This window comes from Macrobrachium rosenbergii, chromosome 9 (assembly GCF_040412425.1).
Source record: "Macrobrachium rosenbergii isolate ZJJX-2024 chromosome 9, ASM4041242v1, whole genome shotgun sequence".
In the NCBI taxonomy this organism is placed as follows: domain Eukaryota; kingdom Metazoa; phylum Arthropoda; class Malacostraca; order Decapoda; family Palaemonidae; genus Macrobrachium; species Macrobrachium rosenbergii.
Genome location: NC_089749.1, coordinates 25,677,745 through 25,698,890, shown reverse-complemented (window position 1 = coordinate 25,698,890; position 21,146 = coordinate 25,677,745). Strand labels below are relative to the sequence as shown.

General features: G+C 38.8%; 1 protein-coding gene across 28 annotated transcripts in view; it reads left to right on the top strand.

The window, feature by feature from the left end:
* The first annotated feature begins 302 nt into the window (after positions 1–302).
* Positions 303–21,146, top strand: part of CaMKII (Calcium/calmodulin-dependent protein kinase II) — a 659,837-nt gene continuing 638,993 nt past the window's right edge. For 9 of the 28 annotated variants that reach the window (XM_067108712.1, XM_067108709.1, XM_067108729.1 and 6 more), the window contains exon 1: positions 307–640. In XM_067108712.1, coding sequence (XP_066964813.1) covers positions 579–640 — 62 coding nt within the window. In that variant the 5' untranslated portion in view covers positions 307–578. Of the gene's footprint in view, positions 641–21,146 lie in introns of all 28 variants that reach the window. The other 19 variants (XM_067108716.1, XM_067108721.1, XM_067108723.1 and 16 more) reach the window with 5 other exon arrangements.

Here is a 21,146-nt window from a genome sequence, read left to right as displayed (position 1 = left end):
AAACTTTATCACTACTTTACGCTCAGTGCCATCTAGCAGACGACGCGCGCAGTGTGAAAGCGAACACAGTACAGAATCTGTTCGCGCGCCAGTGCAACGAGAGTTATAAAGTGGAAACAAAGTCTACGCTTTGGTACCACTGAGCTCTTTTTGAAAATATTTTAAGAGATTTAATTAAGATAAAAGTCACTTATATATTAGGAGACCAATTAATATTGAAATAATGTGTCAATTTTATAGTATATAAACGTTTTCTCCATTACTTGGTGGATGCGCGTGTGGGCCTGGGGACATTCGACCGGAGTCCAAATAGGACCTGGCAACTGTCTGCCTTTAGTGGACATCGGCGCGAGAGTATAGCTGAGGCTCCCTGGTGCACTCCCACTCTCTTTCTGGCTAGTAGTGGCATTACGTTAGTTAGTGGTTAATAGCAATCCCTAATGAGTGTGTGTTATCATAAGTAGCGTTGTGTAGAAGTATACACTCTAAGCAAGCCCACACCATAAGGTAGCTGGGTGTAAGGGGAGTGTTAAGTGATACTTGTCCAAGAAAGAGGAAAAACGTCTACGGTTGACAACATGACTACGCAGCCCTCGACACGATTCAGCGATGGATACGAGCTCAAGGAAGAGCTGGGAAAGTAAGTATAATAAGTTAAATGTCAGACAGTTCTAAGGTAGAGGAATCACCTCGTCGTCTGCTCGTTACAGGTGAGATGTCCTTTAATTCTCCTCCATTCTCTTCACGGATCACTCGCTGCGGACGACAGTATTGTAAAGATTTTTTCCCCCCTAACGTCTGTGCAGTGAATGCTTAGCAGACAACTATGATGGTAAGGTTTTTTCTTTTTTTCCACATCATTTTTCTGCATGGTCTTATCAGCATTACTACGACGATGAGATCGAGCGCAACCTAGTCCAAATGGAACTGAAATCCTTTTTCTGCCGTATGTAGGCTACTTTACTTGCCAGTGTTATTTTTTTTTTATTACCGTGCTCCAGTAATGACGGTTAATTCGTAATGATTACAAAGATTTCCGAAAGGTAATGGATTTACAGCTATCTTGATTTGCCCTTGGACGAAATCCAAGTTTATGGATTAATGGATTTCTCTGACGAAGTGGGAGTGTCCGTTGTCAGAGATTAGGTTACTGGCTACGACAGGCAGGCGAGAGTTTCTGATAAGTGATGACGGAATGAAGTTTTATTTTTTATGACAGTTTTTGTGTAGCATGAACGTTAAAGTTAGCTACAAAGAGAGAGAGAGAAGAGAGAGATTGTTTTCTACGAAATTCGACAGACCGGACGTTAAAGTAGCTTTGAGCTTACTTATTTTTGTCAAACCGTTATCATGATATGTTCGTATGCTGCAGACATTTCTTCTTGCGAGGCGGATGTTTTTTGCTCGTATGTCGCAATCCTCTGTACTACGAGCTCACGTAAAGATGGGTTGGACCATATTGTGATTAAATGAGCGGATGTACAGTAATTCATGTGTCGTCTACATATATTAGTTTGCTGGTACAGTCGATAAGTGGTATGGGCGTTACACGTGACATTTAGGCTCGTAGGTTATTGACAACTGTAATAACTCAAAGTAAAGTAATGTTGATTCCACATTTTACGTCAGCCTACATTAATGAAGCAAGATATCTTACCCCCAAAAGTGACCTACCGCGCGAGCTTTTGCGCCATTCATTATCACTGATAGTCTGAAGTAAAATTTTTGCACTAGAGGTTTGCGTAAAGCCATGCACCAACATGCGTTTAGTTAAAGGTTTTGTTATATCAGCAGCAGTCAGAGTAGAAATATATTAAAACGGCGTGAGTATATTTATGTTGTTAGACCTTGAATAAAACATATTTTGTTGGAGCATCTGGTAGTTAGCCTATATAAAAAGCAATATGTAAGACAGTAAACTTGAAATTTTTATATATAATGTGAAACTAACCCTCGTCATTTAATCTGGCTCCCATCTTTATTTTATTTCTTATACAAGGAACAGAATGTTAAATAGGCATAGTCTGATTAAAAAAAAAATTTGTGTGAGAGAAGCTCGTGCCTGACTGTTCGAATGATATCACACGAAATCGTGTATTCTGGAAATGTTATTTAGGCCTATACTTACGTCATATGCACCGTATACACGCGCGCACGCACACATTCCTCACATGCGCATGCGTTGGACAGCTCCACTCAAAACACACACATATATATATGTGTGTGCGTATGTGTGTGTGTGTGTACATGAGAGAGAGAGAGAGAGAGCTTTCATATAGATTTTTTGGGGGATTGAAGAGTTTACTTTAACTTGTATAATTGAAAGTGAGTTACATCTTGAAGTATTTTGTTAGGCATTTTAACTTGGTGTTTTTAACGATATTACTGAAGTGGCTGTCATGATGTGAAAATAGGGGTGATTCGAAGTGAAACGTTGCCGTAAATTTCATTTGATGAGCCTTTTTTACGTTTGCACGAAAATGACTAGTACTGTGGAGTCTTTCTGAGCTGCGAGCATATATTGCAGGTTCAGCGATTGGAAGGGTTAATGTAACACTACAAGGGCAGTGGGACTTGCAACCTAATGCACTTTTCTAGCCTAGGTCCGGAGTAAACAAGAACAAAGACACGGAGAGAAGTTATGGTTTACAATGATAGGCATTACAGGAATACCGAGGCTCAAGATTGAGCGGAGTTGCGCTTTTCGTAAGCAGAAATTAGGAAATAGACTTTCTCAGATTACCCACATGCACACAGTTTCCCATTCTCCGTTAATTCTGTAGTCCATAGAAATAATTTTATGGCTAATGTCAGAAGGTTGATGTCACTTTAACACCGGTTTTTTGCATTAGCCTACTGTAAGATTGACTCTTGTTATATAATTTCACTGATTGTAGTTTAGTTTTTTCTATGTGTTCCTTGGACTCTAAATTTTTGTATGGTGTTGGATTGTAGGCATTATAAGCTTATTATCATAGTCGTCTATGTAAACGAATTTTAAAATTATTAGTGATAGTTGTAATCCTTTTAAACTTATACCTAATAAGTATTTATATTCGCGTAAGATTATTTATGCATGTATCTATGTGTCTTTAGCTGATTTTTGTCAGGTGTCTTTTTAAACGCATTAAGTATCTTTATACGCATTTGAAGCTTTATCTGATTTTGATTTATACTCAAGCTTCTTTTTCCTTAATGCCCTTTTATCGAATCCACTTGCTATGCTCTTAGAATAGCCTAGCATTACTGCTCGTCTTCTTGTTCAGTGGGTAACATTGTACCCAAGTTTTCGTGAGTGTTTATAGTACATTAATTTAATCACTTTGAAGACACCGAGACATGCATCCACATTGCAAGAGGAGTGCTTGTTGACGTAAGGTTTTAAGCGCTCTTTATTTTAGCGTTGATCTTGGTCACCACCAAAATCAAGAGTGAGACTCCAGGCCCAGGCCTCACGATCCCCGATCGTAGCAAGAACATTTTTCTTCGCTCGTTTTCCGGTCCTTGGCTCATGGGTTACCGCTGGTGAAAGTTTCACGGAATTCTATCGGGCGAAGGCATCACTGCACGAATTTGCAATTCATCATGTACTCTCCCAATTCGGATTTGTAGCAAGTCTTTTGCGTATTGATCCTGACCCATGATAAATACTTCGCCTCGATTGAAAAGTCTAAATTTCCACTGACACATTCCAAATTCGCCACATCTGGTTTCACTTTGTCTCGCAATGCGTGAATGGTGATGGCATGTCTTACATCGGTGAACTTTTCATTGGAGGGAAGTTCAGTCAGCCTGAGGCTCTGAGAAGTTGTTTTAAGTTTTCCCCCCACTGCTGCCCTGGAACTCTCGCTTGCTCTCTTCTGCTGTTCTGCGCGAAGTAAGCTCTGGTTCTCGAATCTCGTGATGTCATGTACGGATGGGGTGATTTCTCATTGACCGTGTAATCTGTTTTCGTGTTGTTGGCTTTTATTTCACTCTTCTGGTTGATTTTCCTTATCCCTTTCTTTTTACCTTTTCGCGCAAAACTGTACAAATTATTCTGATATTGATAATAATTATTAGCAGTCATATTGTTACCGCCGAACTACAAATCCGTCAGGGAGTCCAACTATAGGCCTAAACACCGAGGAAATCAGTAAAAGAAGGAATCAATCAACAGATATGATAAATATTAACAAACCTCATTTATCTCATCATACTGTAAGTGATTCAGCAGTTGGAGCAGGCAAAAAATATTCCTTGACCTATATAGTTGTTGCTCCTCACGTCTGGTGAATATCAGAGTGAATAAGGGCACCAGAGGTAATGAATGAGTAAGGCAGTAAGACGTGTTATTAATAAATTTTTCATCTTTCGCAATCAGATTTTATCACCGCCTCTCCTCCCCTCCCCCGGCCCACCACCTTTTATTCCCTTACCTGCTCCTCTCTCTCTTTTTCTGGTGGGGCTAGTTAAGGGTCGTAATTGGCCGTTTAATTGGTCGTTATGTAAACACATTGAAAGAATAATTTACCCCACGTTTCAGTGAATGGATTATGTCATTCACTCTTTTATCTAAAATTTGTTTATTAATCCAAGATGGGGCAACTGAATAATAATAATAATAATAATCATAACTGCTTAAATGTAACGTAAGATCAGTGTACCAGAGAAGGTCATTTTCATCCTAATGGTATCACAAAAAGTATTCCTGTAGTATTTCGTAATTTACAAAAGTATGTCGAGACGAGAAAATGCTGGTTAGTTTGTTTCGACCTATTGTAAATATAGATCTATAGTGCGTTTGTTGCTGACAATTACACCCTCATTTTTTTTTGTATTTTACGTGTGCTTTTCATAGTTCACATGCATGATTTTATTTAACGTTAGCAAAAGTCAATTTTTGATAGTTGAATGTCGCAGCTCTCTCTCTCTCTCTCTCTCTCTCTCTCTCTCTCTCTCAGATTATTTTTATTTTATTGGTTTTCCTAAGTCGTGAAGAATGTGACATTTCAGTTAGAAATCTCTAGAGTATCAAACTTAATGTTGGTTATCGTGGATGATTCAGCGCTATGCTTCGAGAATTATATTTTTAGCCATCCCCCCCCTCCCCCACTCAGCCCCGTATGGAAATCTCGGCAACTAAAAACGGTGCCAGTTTTGATTGACGTCTTGCGCTACCTGCTGAAAGCGTTTATAAGGTATCTGCGAGTGTTCGCCTTTGTTAAACAACTATCCTTGCGGTGCTGATTTTTTTTTAGAGGGAAGAATGGGAAATATGACAGTTTTTTATAGCCGTTTGTAGGCTAAGCTTGTTATCGCTTGACCATCTTTAATCTGGTAAAATGTGATGTGTTCTTATAAGGATGACTACTGTGTATGGCTTTTTATTTTTTCTTGTACCGGTATATCATATGCTAGCAAAGATATTGTGGTGTCATCTCTTGTGGATGGTACGTTTACTGTTTTGAGTGATGGAGGACATCGTGGATTTGAGCAAATGCAATTTCCTGAGAGAGAGAGAGAGAGAGAGAGAGAGAGAGAGAGAGAGAGAGAGAGAGAGAGAGAGAACGCAGTTGGTTCCGGAATAGTTTTTAAAAATCAGATGACTTCTAGTTGTAAAAGGCATATATATCACGGAAAAGGCAACCTTGAGGCGCTCTCCGAGTTTCTTGCCATGTTCTTAAAGATTAAAAAACTAATAGGCGTAGAATGGCGCGTGTACATCAGCGCCGTGGATTCCTTTAATGCACTTTTGTCTTTTTTGCATATAACGCTGAGGGGGCTATCGAAGAACCGGCGTTTAACGGGTGCTTTTTAAAGGTTATAGCTTTTGTCAGGTGTCTTTGCGCTTTTTTTAGGGAAAATAATTGGAAAGCCTTACGAGTATGAGAATTACATATAAAGAAAAAACCATTTTCTTCTTGTTTTTGTCACTCTTGGCGTTTGTCTTATTGTTGTGTCTTATCAAGTCTTGTTTTAGATAAAGCTGACTTTGTACCAGCACGGACTCTTGATGGAAGAAGACGAATTAGTGACACCCGTGGGTTTCTCTTGAAATGAGTCGTAGGATAATTTTCGTTTTGAAAGATCTGCTTGAATAATTTTGCTTCTTTGCAGCGTCCCTTCGCCCCCTAGCTGCAACACCTTTCATTCCTTTTGCTGTACCTCCATTCATATTATCTTTCTTCCATCTTGCTATCCACCCTCTCCTAACAATGATTACAGTGTGCAACTGCGAGATTTTCCTCCTGTTACACCTTTAAAACTTATCTACTCTCAATATCCTTTCCAGCACTGAATGACCTCGTAGGTCCCAGTGCTTGGCCTTTGGCCTAAACTCTATATTCCACATTATTCCATTACATACTTTTGCGGAAGTAATAGAAGGGATATATTCCACATTATTCCATTACATACTTTTGCGGAAGTAATAGAAGGGAGTGCGTAGGACGCTCCCAAGAAAGCAGATGACGGCCACAAGTATGTGAGTCTTGAAGCCTCGGGTCTTTTGGTGGTCTTTGGTTTCACTGTTATTAGAGAGCCACTGGAAGATCAGGGTTTAGTAGAACGGAAGGTGACTCGCCCCTCAGATTGATTGGTTGACTAGCCTACCAAACTGGCGGCACTCATCAATGGTCATCGACGCAGAAGCCTCTTCAAGTACGGCAGTTTCGAGTGTTGGGTATCTTTCACGTGTTGATGTCAACATTGCGTGTTCCACTTTTGGCTATTGATTGTGTCAGTGACCTTGAATGAAAGTAAAATGTCTTTCGCCAGGGAAGTCTATTTTTGGTCATTACGAATGGCCTTTGTATCTTTATTGGTTTATTAAGATTGTACGAAGGTGCATGTAAGGCAATTTAATATGCAATTTGTTTTATAATGGCTAGTTTTGGTACAGAATTAATATAGTATTTTTAAATATTTTGTTTGTATCTGAAATAATATGGCAAGCATATTGTTGTGAATTGATGGTTTTGAATCTAGAATTAATATTCCAGTTACATATTTGAAGGTGATGATCAGTTACTGGTTTAAAGTGGCTTAGTTCACAGAAGGAAGTGGCCAGTTTTATATTTCTTGTGGGTTGTATCCCGGAATCAAATGCCCAGTGGTACGTAGTATTACATCTACAGTAGTTGTGCCTCAGAATGAATTTGCCCAATTGCTCGTATTAAAATGAAAGATTTAAGTCCCAGAAGATATATCATTGCATGTCTGCAAACTTTCATCCCTCTTCGCTGGTCGCAATTCAGCGACGCGCCTCCGCTTTGGGACGCCGAACATTTTGTCTGGGTTTATTTTCTGCAATCGTGGGCTGATAGCTGTTTGATAAGGTTAAGGCTCGGGATGCCTGCTGATGCACCAGAATCTTCGCTCTCTAGGGGAGCGCTATTGAATTTTCTCCGCACCAGGAGACTCCGACTGCCTGACTCGAAGCAGCCTGCCTGGAATAAAAGCTGGCTGGTTGTGCATCCGGGAAGGCTGGCTGTGTTTCTTACCACTTGGAACACGATATTTGAAGTTCCTCTCATTCTGTTTGTGGAGTCGCAGGTTTTAGGGAAATTCCCGCTTATTTCAGAATAGGAAGTCTCAGTTGGTGGAGAATTTCTCTTTTAACTCTGGATAGGGAGCTCTGTTTTTTGCCCCATGGAAAAGGAGTATGAAGTTTTTCTCTGTCTCGCTCTGATAGTGCAGTCTCAAGTAATAAGGAAATTCTCGCTTATTTCAGAATTGGAAGTCTCAGTTGGTTTAGAATTTCTCTTTCAGATCATGAAGTGTCGTTTGATTGAGAATTTTTCTTTTAATTCTGGATAGAAAGTCTAATTCTTGAATATGGAATCTCAGGTGTTGGGGATTTTCTCTCTCACTTCTGACTTAGAAATCTACGGTGGTTGAAAATTTATATTGATGCTGAATAGGAAATCTCAAGTATTTGGGATTTTGTTTCTAATTCTGACTTTGTGCATTGAGGATTCAGGAAATTTCACGTACATGAGACTTTCGTTTTAAGAGAGGCTGGTGTTTTCTGTACTGTAGAGTATGGCAATTCAAATATTATGATATATTTTTTTCAGGATGACGAAGTCTCAAGTGCTAGGGTATCTCACTCACAATTTGATATTACAATTGTTAAAACACTAACTGCAATCCTTTGTAGCCGGATTGTGTAGGCATCAGTTGTCATCGGCTTTGACCATAGCTATCAGAGGTTTATGACTGCTGGTAGAGACAGGGAACGAAAGATTAAAGTTTTACTTTCACTATCAAGTGTAGAGGTTCTAGATTTCATATTTAATCCGCTTTTGTCTTGCAAACGGTCAGGCATGAATGATTCAAACGTTTGACTTTGGAATGTCATACAAGCTTTTACCTGAACAGTGACTGAAAGTAGAAATTCCAGGCACTATTGCTATTTTTAACACAGAGGAACTTTGTTGTGCATATTATGCACGCCTAGTAAATTTTTTATCAATTTTGATATTGTAACTCCGTAATGCTTGAAAGCGTTGGGCATAGGAATTGTTTTGTATCAAGGTTGTTACTGTCTTTTAAGTGAAACTCGTTTTGAAACGAAAAGGTTTCGGTAGTTATCCAAAACTGTGAAAGTTGGTAAACTTCGGAATTCCGATCTGTTTCGTTTGAGAATCAAGATTTGCGGATCTTTTGTTTTTCCTTATGCAATACTTCGTCTTCATTAGTTATTAGCGTTAATTTTATCCCTAGAACGTCAGAGTTCCTTGTTCTTGCCTCTGCCTGATACATGAATCTATACAAAATAATACCCCTAGAATGTTTTAGTGATCAGTTTCTGAGTCGCAAGTCGGGAATTTCCATTTAGACCGTCTGGGAGATTTAAATAAACCGAATCAGCAGTATCCAGTCTGATGGAGCGTAGTTTTGGTGCTATACTTTCGTGACTTGGGATTCATTGCTACAGCTACGTTGATCAGAGGGCTCTGTTTGCTAAGCGAATAATAGTGATGCAGCTGTATAAGAAGAGTCAGATACAAAAGCCATAGCAGAATACGATTTTGTAATCTTGGACCCTTTGCCGTAGAGCACTGAATGATTAGACAGGAAGCGAATCGCCTCACCCCCGTTTCCCATCCCGTGTTAGCCAGCCACTTTGGCGAAAAACTTTCTAGATTAGATCTCGTCGTAAATCAGTGCCCGAGTGGTCATTCTTGTGCAGCACGCGACCAATTAGTAGCTGCATCAAACGGCTGCGAAATAATGATGGTAGAAGGTGAAATATTTTCACTAAATCTTAGTGTTAAAGAGAGATGTATCTTTGTAAAACGGGGGGCGAGGACTTACAGGAAATCGAAGGAAATTATGGCGTTGATCGTCCTGAATATAAAGTTTGGAGTGTTGCCAATTCAACCACAGGCCTACTTACTCGCTCAGGTTTATTACCCAGTATTAGGGCTTCACTGGTATAATGTGGCTTTCGTGGATGAGAGATCCCGGCTGATTTGCTGTTTTTAAAAATAGAGAGAACGATTTTCATGGCTGTTTGGAAACGGTGAGACCAATCCGGTAGTTGAGCCTTGATACTTCATGTAGGCTAAATGTGATTGGATTGCCAGCTGGGATATTTTTTCAAGTACACCAAAAAAAAAAAAAAGTCTAGATGACAGTTGACTGGCGACTAGTTTACTTACTAACTGAGAAGGAGGTTAAGGCTTAAATTGATGAGGTTCTTTAAACTCTTGCTACAAACTGCTCCGTGAAAGGGTGCTATACAGTACTTCGAAACAATGTTCGCGAGATATTGACGCCAGTTGAAGCACTAGTTGGAATGTGGTGCCTGCAAGGGACTTGTATGTGACCTTAAGGCTTTAAATAGACCATTGTTGTGAATTCTCTCTCTCTCTCTCTCTCTCTCTCTCTCTCTCTCTCTCTCTCTCTCTCTCTCTCTCTCTCTCTCTCTCTCAAAAGAAGCGAGATGCTTTCACCGAAACGTACAGTCACGTTTGTCCTTCAAATATAAAATTGTTAAAGGTCTTTTCGCCATTAAAATTAGATGTCCCGTTTGCGATTGTGCATAATCTAGTATGCTCTCTTGGCACGGGCTATTTTGAGGTGCAGGAGAAATTGCATTGGTAAATCTGGTTGTAGGCTTGATATTGTGACTATATATATATATATATATATATATATATATATATATATATATATATATATATATATATATATATATATATATATATATATATATATATATATATATATACACACACACACACACACACACACACACACACATACATACATACATACATACATACACACACACGCACTATTATACATGCAAACATACATGCATTATGTTTACATATTTGTATATATATACTGTACATACATACATATATATATGTATATATTCATTTGTATATTTATATAATGTATATATAGCCTATATGTGTGTGCGTATGTATATGTGTGTGTTCATGTGTTTGAGTGTGTATCTATTTCCATATACACGGTAAATAACTAATCTTGTTTAAATATATAGGTATATAATTATACACTCAGCTATAGTCACGATTTGCTTAAAAGCACTTAGTTAAATATGTATTTGATTTATATTTTTCTATATTACATCCCGAAACTACACAGTGTTGTTCCTTCTCCCTAAGTTACCGTTTACCTAGATCCATCTATCTGTTGACTCTCCCTCTTCAATACGAGGTGATAATTGGCTGGGACTCTGAAACTTACAATAAAAGGGGAAGAATAATTAAGAACTGTATGTTTTAAAGGGTAGAGTCTTCCAGGATTGTATGTTTTAAAGGAAGCTTTATTCAGAACTGTAAATTTTAAGAGAAGAATCAGTTGGAGTTGAAAATTTTAAGAGAAGAATCATACAGACTCATTCAGTGCGATTTTAGGAAAAAATCGATGATGATATATATTATGAGAGAATGTCAGATTATCATTTCAGGATTATGATCATTCAGAATTGTACAAATGTATATTCACGCCCATTGTTCTTCCTTTTGAGAACAAAGATTGTAACGTGTTTTTAGTCGCAGTTGAATAATGATTTTAGGTGAATGACACGCCTATTCTGATAGTCATCCTAAGATTTTTCCATTAGGCCACAACCAGTTGTACTCTGTGATTTTGTTAAAATTTTGTTATTTTCTGTTATCGATTTTTGAAATGACAGGTTGAAAGTGTTATTTTCTGTTATCAGTGTTAGAAAGGACCGGTGGAAAATCATTATCGGTGCAAAGGCCGCTTGGAGGATCTTGTAGTGTTTTGGGATTTGATGCGTTATTTCCATATTTAATCGAGATAGATTACTTAGATAAAGAATGATAATTGTACAAATTGGATACTGAATTTGTTAACTTTAAAAGACGCTGAAAGGAAAAGTATGCTGTATTTCGAGTAGATAAATAAGCATAGTGAGATTAATACAGGTTAGGGTTTAGTTTCTGAAGGATCAAAAATAAGTGAAAGAAAACGAAGTTGCGTGTGACACTGCCGGTAGGGAAAGTGGTAAGAATCTTTCCTTGAAAACATTTTAACAGAAATGTAAAATAAACAACGACAACACAAAGTAAAGATAAGAGAGAGGGTTAAAGCCGTAGTCTCCCAAAGAACAAAGTGTGCCAAAAGTTGTGTCATTGTTTTGACGACGACGCCAGTCGGATGACTTGGTAAATCATTCATCAGTAAAGGATAGTTTCTGATTCTGCTGGGTAATCGCAGGTCTGTCGTAAAAGTGGACCTGGAAATCGTCCGCGGTTGTAGTATTGTAGAATCCATGTTGAATTTCGCTGCAGCACCTGTGGGAGATTATGAATAAATGTTGCACAGTTGCTTAAAAAATGTTATTATAGAGGATAAAGAACAATATTCCGGACCCTCACAGTCTTGAAAGACTGACGATGGATGACTGGTTTGAGATTTTTCCGGGGCGTCCTCCTCGCTATCGGACGTCTCGGGGTTTTGTCGTTTTCGCTTTGACGTTTATCGTCTCTCATCCAAACTGCAATTTTCCTTTTGATTTATAACTCTTGTTTCCTCTCTTTCGAATCATGAATTATTGCAGTCTGGACCTGTTGTTTTTTTCCAGATATCCTAGGAGAGCATTTCAGCCTTTCAGTTATAAGTATTATTATTTCATTTGTCCCAAAGTTCTTCACAGTACAATTGAAGTCTGTAACTTTCATCGTTCGAGATATTTATCTAAGTGTATATACAGTAATTAAGACCTTTCAAATGGCAGTAGATTATTTTGGCTTCTAGCGGATGACCTTGGCCCTGTCATCATTCAGGGATTCTGAATCCTCGTTTGTTTCTGACAACGCTTTCGCAGTCCCGCCTCCTCGAGGGGGACGAAACGAGGAGTACCGCTCTCTCTCTCTCTCTCTCTCTCTCTCTCTCTCTCTTAGCTATAGCATTATATACATTATAATAGCGGTGTTGATGCTACTACCTCAAGTACTACTACTACTGCTTCTGTTACTACTAATTGGTTTAACTTAAATGAAAGGTTCAAGTGTTAGTTCCCTTTAGAACATCCTCTATTTTTGCTAAATAGTATTCACTTAAATCACCTGAAGTTCATGATGTTCAGCAGAGAAATATATGAAAAATACTTCCAGTATATTCTTCGTTGGTTAAAAATGGCTGTCATCATAATCGTTTGACCGTCCAGATAGCCTTTGTATTTAGCCTATATGTACTAATCCCTATCGCTCTCTTCGGTATTGACCGAGGATGATGGAGAAAATCCTTTTTTTGCCCTAGATGATGATACAAAAGCGCTTCAGATGAAAACGACGAATACGGTCAAGTTGTCGCTTCTGCAAAAAAAAAAAAAAAAAAAAAAAAAAAAAAAGTTGATGATGGCGTTACTGTTGGAAGGTGGTGGCGAAAAGGCGTTCCTTGTGAAGGTGAAGGTTAAGAGTGCTTCTGTCAAAGATGATGGTGAAGAAGGCGTTTCCTTCCTTCCGAATATGGTTGTGAAGAAGGCGCTTTTCTGCCGATGAAGAAAATGGGCTTCATTAAAGTGAGGTTACTCATGCGTCAACTTATCCCCATCCGCTGAGTCATTAATGTGGGAGCGAAAGAGGACGAGTCATCTCACTATCAGTCACCCACACATACAGACGTGCAGGTACAGACGTCTATATAGGAGCGGATTTAGTACAGTGTATGTAACGAATGAAATATCACCAAATTGTGCGTCATTTGTGCGGGATGCGATGCGAAACGTACTTTCAGTGTATTAGTTCTCCCTGAATGTGATCAAATCTCGTGTTGGAGTAAAGTTTTATCTTGTGCCATCTGGATTTCATGGGAAGTTAGGTTTATAATGTGTGCGTAGGTGTACGTATATGTTTATGAGGATATCACAAAAACTGATAAGTTGAATGTGATGAAACATGGAACGTAAATATTTACTGTTGGCTTAGGGTTAATTATCCTTATTTCGTAGAAACTATCTCACCTCTGAGCAGATTTCTTACGAAAAGTTATTGATCTCGAGAAGATTACTTAGTGAGTAGGTGTACCGAGCTTCAACAAATCCTTTTCTATGGTTTCTGTAATATCAGGCCAGCAACTTCGGAAACATGATAATATTAGGGAGTTTAAATGCTGCACAGCCGACTCCAATTTTGGTTGGGCTTGGTGGAAGCCTTCACTTTACTGAGCGCCCATCTGCCATTAGTTTTTGCGTTGGGAATTTATCCCGAAACACTTTTGGCCCCCCAAACTTGAAACTTGAAACTCATGAACCAACCTGTAAAAAAACAATACGCAGAAATTAAAGTTAGTGACGTCATATATGGCATAAAAAGACAACGTTGAGGGGAACTTGACGCCTTAGACACGTTGAATGATTTATATATCGTCAGGTTTATAGTTTTCATAATAGGGAAATACCTGGGGGTGGGTGCTTGTCTGCAACTATTGTGTGTCGGTTAATTGCTTATCTATATGGGATGATTGCACACTCATGTTGAATTGCGTATCGATATAAGGTAGGGGATTGCATATCTGCGCAGGATTATTGCTTGTCTCTGAAAGGTAATCGCATATCTGTATAAAATGATGGCACCTCCATGTAGGATAATTGCATAGGTACGCAGGATGATTGACCATCTGTATAAGGAGGTTGCGTATGATGAATGCATAGTTATGTAACCAGTGGTGGCCATTCTATGTTGGGAGGTCTCTCGGCAGTATAAGGCGATTGCAGGTATGGGCGAATAGGATAATTCTACTTGGGAAAGAAATATCTTGGGGAGATTTATAAATGGGCGATGGTTACATATTTGTATGTAATAGCTACATGGTAGGCTAACCATTGCTTATATTTTGTATTACTTCTTAAATATAATCTTTCTGTCTTAAGACTTTTTCTTTGCATATCTGTACACTATTATTTTTCATTTATTGGAAAAATGAATATTTTCTATAGCCCTTGATTGAAGATTGGTAACTGGAGAGAGAGAGAGAGAGAGAGAGAGAGAGAGAATTACGTTAGGCGGTTGGCTTATTGTATCATACAGGCGTATCATAAATGATAGATTATGCAAAGTAATCGCTCTTGCAAAGCAGAAACTTAAAGTGACGCTCTGTGTATCGGTTGATTAATGTGGATATGGCGACTTTTTCCCCGCAGCAAAGCAGAAGCCGCAACTATATTTCCACCAGTTTCTTCTTAACGCAGATTACTTGTGCTTGTACAGATCAGGTAGGTGTGTGTATGTGTATGTGTCGTTATTATTGACTGAAAATGGCGATCCTAGCTCTAATAACGAGGCGATAGTGTGAAAGTGCGAAATTTGAGGTAAGAATTTTTTTTTTTTAATACCTCCAAGTTACATCCGACATCTTCTCGTACGCAGGATCGAAAAAGTATAAAATTCTCAGGGCGAATAACGTAAGTCAGGCCTTATCTCGACGTGAAGGATTTGTAGTTGGAGCCATCGGCGCGAAAAGGAACTGTGGTCGAGATAACCTATCTTATCTTTCGCCGGTAAATCTTCAGTTTGAGCTGTCGAGGACGAGAATCGAGTTAGGGAGATTATATCTGGCGAAGATTTTTCCTTTTTATATTAGTGCAACTTTGTTGGCTGTACGACATTATTAAGACAATTTCCCGCTTCCACCAGACCGCTAAGGTGTGTGCGGCTTCCAGTGATGCTTGGCTCTGGTATGTCAGAGGTGTTGAAACAACGTTTAACTCGTTTCCATTACCCAGGCTTTTGATAGTCGTGACTATCGAATTCATTTTAACATGGAATCCATTTAACAAACTTGATATTGAATTGACCCGCTTATGCAGTGAGATACGTTACCTTAGGGCTAGTACAAAACGATCTGCGTCAGGGCTGCGGGAATTGTGGGTACACATAAGCTTCGATGACAGTTGGTGAAGAGTGAGAGCGTGAGTTAGAGAAATGAAGAGGAAAGTGAAATAGTCTGTGGAAGAAAGCAACATTGGCCCTTGCCAGTCCTTTATCAGTGCGTGTGTGTAATCTTTAAAATCACAGTAATTAATTAGTTGCTCTAGTTACTGTTTCATAAGAATTAGCATTTTCTTAAAATTAGTAATTTCTTGGCATCAGTCTCTTAATAAAATAATTAAACCTTTTCATATGAGAATTACTATTCATTTACTGGCGAAGGTTTTATCGTCGACATCCGATTGATTGGAAGGGCAACCAGTCTTCAGCGCAAAATTTTCAGTAGTCCGAAGCATGCTGTAAAAAGACGGCATTTCCATAATGATACGGTTACTTTAGCCCTTTCAGGACATTTCCATCTCAATAAGGTCATTCTGTAGGCTTACTCGAGTTGTTATCGACAGCAGTAGAGGGGACGACGAGTTTCGTTTCGAGTAGCGGATGGTTTTCCTTCTCTCATCGTTGCTCTTCAGTTCATTTGCCTTGCCATTCGCACGCACACGCAACACTTGCACACACACACACATATATATATAATATATATACAAATATATATATATATATATATATATATATATATATATATATATATATATATATATATATATATATATATATATATATTTAACCTGTATATAAAAATTCAAAACTTATATGTAACCCTCCAATGTTTTGAGTCAACCCTCTCGTGATTTCCTGTTTTTAATTTATTTTCGTTTAATTTTGTATCCTTTCATGTCAAGATCATTGCATTATGGCAACAGTTTCTGTGTAAAAGAAGGCAACCTGTCCCATTCTCAAAAATAATAAATGCCTTACATAAGGTGCTACATCACTAGGAAAAATTCATCCCGGGTAAATATCTGCATTTTGTTGTAGCCATATAATTTAGTCGACACAATCTTCCCGTGTTGTCATAATTTTATTATTTACCTTCCAATTTATGTTGATTCCCTTCCATATTTTTATTATTTTCTTTTCACAGTTTTACTGCTTTTCTTTCCCCAATAGCCTATTCCCTGCATTGCTGCCTAAATTTTTCCTTCATTGTTCCTCAGAATTTCCAACGTTTTCCTCCCCCATTACCATCCGTGTCCTTTCGGAAGTTGGGTATATTTCGAATATTTATTCTGTAAGTAGATTGAACTTTGCATTATTGATTAGAAATGCATCAGTATAGCGTGTGGATGAATACGAATTGATGTCAAGCCTGCTTATGTAGAGTGTCAGTTGCCTAACTCGATAGGCTCATGTGAATGGCTTTTCTAGGGGATGGAGTGTCATTGTTATTTTTCATTTCTCTTGGGATGGTGTTTAGGTTTACGGTGAGGGGACGAACGAGTTTATGGCTGAATTATTAGTTAACTCTGTATTAGTTGTAAGAGATAAGTAAAAAGTGCGCCGAAGTTTCCTCGGCGCAATAGAGTTTTCGGTAGTCTCGGTATAATGCTGTTTGAGCCAGTGGTGGCCTGGCCTATATCGTTGCCAGACGCACGATTATGGCTAACTTTAACCTTAAACAAAATAAAACTTCTGAGGCTAGAGGGCTGCAGTTTGGTGTGTTTGATGATTGGAGATTGGATGATCAGCATAACAATTTGCAGCCCGGTAGCCTCAGTAGTTTTAAGATCTGAGGGCGGACAGAAAAAGTGCGGACGGACAGACAAAGCCATCTCAATAGTCTCTGACAGAAAGCTGAAAACCAGTAGATAGTCTCTTATCTCCCTCAGTTTTACTCATTGAAAAGTTGTTTACAGCTCAGTGATGGATTTCCTGCTCGAAGATGAGCCTGGGTGTGAAATTTTGAAAATATTTCAAAGTAGGAGAAATCCTTAACAGTAGCAGAACTGTTTTTTTTTTTTTTTCGGAAACGCCTGTGCTCAAGACAACATTTGCCGTATGTTGATATTTATTTCTGCTGGTTCGGTTGTTGTTTTGCCATTTTGGATATGAGAATAGTTGAGGTTCATCTCTCTCTCTCTCTCTCTCTCTCTCTCTCTCTCTCTCTCTCTCTCTCTCTCTCTCTCTCTCTCTTCATGTCTGGTTGGCTTACCTCACTGAACTTTCATGAACCTTAATATTAAAACTCCTCGGTTTTTATTATTTCCATTTTTCCCTTGCACGGTTTCATTGCTCTCATAATAATTTTGACTACTGCACTTCCTTTCTGCCCGTTCATTCGTGCGTTGTATGAGTAATATTTATTTATTTGGGTCGTAAATCATGCCTCAAGATTTTAATTGCTTTTTGTGTTAGGAAAGGTTACGAAATCATTTGGTGAAGCATGTTCCATACACTTGTTTTGAACATCTTCTGCAATTTAGTAGCAACATATCAATCCGAATTTAATCGTCAACAAATCACCTTTACTTCAACTAAATAGCTGTCATGCCACTAATACGTGTGTTAAGTGGGCATCACACCTCTCGTACCTCAGTGTATTAGTATTTATACCACAACTATTTCAGTTTAGCAGTAGCTGACCTCATACCACTACTGCTTCAGTTTAGTAGTCCTCATACCACTCGTAATGCTATTTAGTAGCCATCATACTGTACTACTCCTACAGTTTAATGGTCATCATATTAGTAACCATATTAGACCTTCTTCTAGTTGTAACTGTCACGTGGGTATCCATTATGCCACTCCCACTGCAAAGCGGGAGCCATCAGTAGTCATTATTACCCTCAGTCAGTTTAGCAAAGTGTATTGTTTTGGGTGCTAAGTGTTTCTTGAGCTTCAGTAACCTCGATGCCTCCTTGCTTTGTTCGTGTTCTTTACATGCCTGATGGCATGCTTTCGAAAGTACTTTTGCTTTCAGTTAATGTAAGAGGAACCTGAGAGGTACGAGAGGAATTCTAGTAATAACTGTAGCGGTAGTAGTAGCAGTAGCAGCAGCAAGAGCGGCAGTTGCAGCAGCAGAAGGCATTGTGTATAGGGAAGACCTGAGTGAAGGATAAGTGGAGCTCAAAGTGTCGTGGGTTGTGTATTGATCCATCAGCCACCCCTATTCCTCTCGCTCTCCCTCCCTCCCCGTATTCCTCTTTCCTCCCCAACCTCGTTCGACTCCTTCATCCTTCTCTCCCCTCTTCGTCCCCGCCCCCCTCCTCCTCCCCTCCTCTTTCTACCCCTCCTCCTCCTCCTCCTCCTCCACCTCCTCCTCCTCCTCCTCCTCCTCCTCCTCCTCCTCCTCCTCCTCCTCCTCCTCCTCCGTCAGAAGCCTGGTAGGGGTTGTCTTGCCAGTGGATTGTGTCTTATGTTTGCCTGGACGTTTTCCCTTCCCGACGAACTGTTGGTCTTTCTTTAGAAAAAGGCCCGGTTAATTAGGTCCTGAGTTTTCCTGTCTCTCTTGTCTGTCTGTCTGTGAATACGTGCGTCTTTTGCGTCTAGGTTTCCTCCACCCCGTGACTTCCTCCTGTGGCGACTGGAAACTGACCTCATTCTTCTTTTTATTGCATAATCCGGCAATCATGTTCCCGTTACTTAATGGAGCTTCGCGGTGGTTTCTTTAACTCTCAGCCGACGTTGAGCCGAAAGAAGTTTGAGGAAATGGAACAGGCGTGTCGCCTTGATAAACACGACAATACGGTGATTACATTATCAGGACAAGGACGGAGGAAGGGTTCTTTATTGGTCGTGCCTCGCCATTAGGAGACGAATGGAGTCACGCATATGGTTTCCACTTGTCACGGATAGAAAAGGAGGCCGCTGGAATGATGCCTTAAAGCGGGTCGTGTACTTGGACTTATTTGGGCTTCTTCTCTCTCTCTCTCTCTTTGATGTATGTTAGATGGTGACCTACTTACATTGCAACTGAAGGTAGATTTGGAGGGTTGTCGCATCGAAAATTACAAATATTTGTCTTTACAATAGGGAAAAATTCTGTTGATCATTTGACTGAATTAAGGAAAGATACCTTAAATTGTAGAAAAGAGACATCTTTCCCCATTACTCAAACAAAAGCCTCTCATGCCTTAAGCCCTACAAAGTGCTTTTACGCGAAGTCTAGAAATGATCACTGTACATAGTTACATTGATATTCATAGATTTTATTTCATAGCATAAGACAAGGTTTTCGTATACTTTATCTTTTTTCCCTTTCTGTATTTTTTTTTATGAAAAAAGCATTCTTTTATTTCCCGAATAATTGAAAATCATTGGCGAAATGAGGTCGACTTTCGGTAATTGTGTCAATTTTAATTTACATTTTTATTTTTATCCTTTTTTTGTGGCTTTGACGTAAATTGTGGCAGGAATTGACGTTGATTAACTGAAAGCTGTCGGCTGCCTTGGGTATATACCTGGAAGCTTGTACCTGAAGTTTTATTTCACGATATGACTTTCGTGATGAATTGTCGAGCTCTCTTTTTCGATTGCATATTAAATTTTCTGTCGTGTAAAGTCATGTAGAAGACCGCTCGTATATAAATTGTAATTTATATGTTAATTTTTTTTGTTTTACTTTTTATGTAAAAAAATAGGTCTTGAAAACCATGCATAATCTACCTCCTCGATGCATGTCGTACATGCAGACATTCGTGATGTTAATATATGTTGAATCGTACGGTTATCTTTCTACATTTTAAATTACATAGATTTTGTATACGCAGCATTTGTGTATTCACTATATATTTCTTTTAACTGAAGGCTTTGGCAGTCTTTCCCTGCTTCTCTTGTCTGTGATTACTATAATCTTCTATCTTTCACGAAGTAACCTGTCGCTTCACGGAATCAAACTATCTTCATTTACTTCCTCATCCTTTTCCTAATTTATATCTGGCCTGGGCTAAGTGAGAAAAGGGTTAAAAGCCACGTTACTGCTTGTTGTCAATTGCAATTTTCCACGCCTGTAAATGGTAATAAAATGTAGTTTCTGCTCATACGAAAGAACTGAGAATTATGACAGGGAGTGTTTGCTTATGGGTTATTTTCCAAGTCATTATTATTTCTCTAGGCACCAGACTCGGATTGAAAAAGAAAATCGATAGGACAAGCCCCAGCCAAAGTAAAAGCTTCGAGATGGAAAATGAAAAAAATTAACTTGATTTACAAGAAAACAAAGGAAAAGTGAAGTAAGGTCAAAGTTTAAAAAATGAGACTCAGAGGCTGTCCGATAAAAAGTCTTTCCCAGAACAACCTGAGAAATGTGTGGTAAAAAAAAAAAAAAAAATATATATATATATATATATATATATATATATATATATATATATATATATATATATATATAAAGAAACAGAGTATGAAGTGTGTGTACCTTCCATATTCTGACATGATAGTCTTTAATAAATTACAGCTCCATGTAACTGACAGGGCTGTCAGTTACCCTTAGATAAAAAGGGAATTACTTTGAGTGCGGGTTGTGTGTGTCCTAACCTTGACCACCCGGCCCGGTGCGAAAGGTCATGGGGTCATTGTGTCACTTCCTCTTTTAAAAAAAAAAAACGAGTTGTAGGTCATAGGGTGGTAGCTTATCTTGAGATTAGAGACTGTAGAGCTTAACTAGAACAACATATAAAAACCTTTAGCATAGCCAGAATCGGAATACCTTATGGCTCTTAAATCTACTGAAATCTTACGCTAAGCAGGAATGGAAATTGCTTTGCTAATCGAGGACAAAATCTTTTCAGCCTGGTCTTGCTTGCTGTCGAGATGACCAATTTTATGTTCAGCATTATCTCTCTCCCCATCAGTCCCATACTTAGTAATTATTTTCTTCTCTAT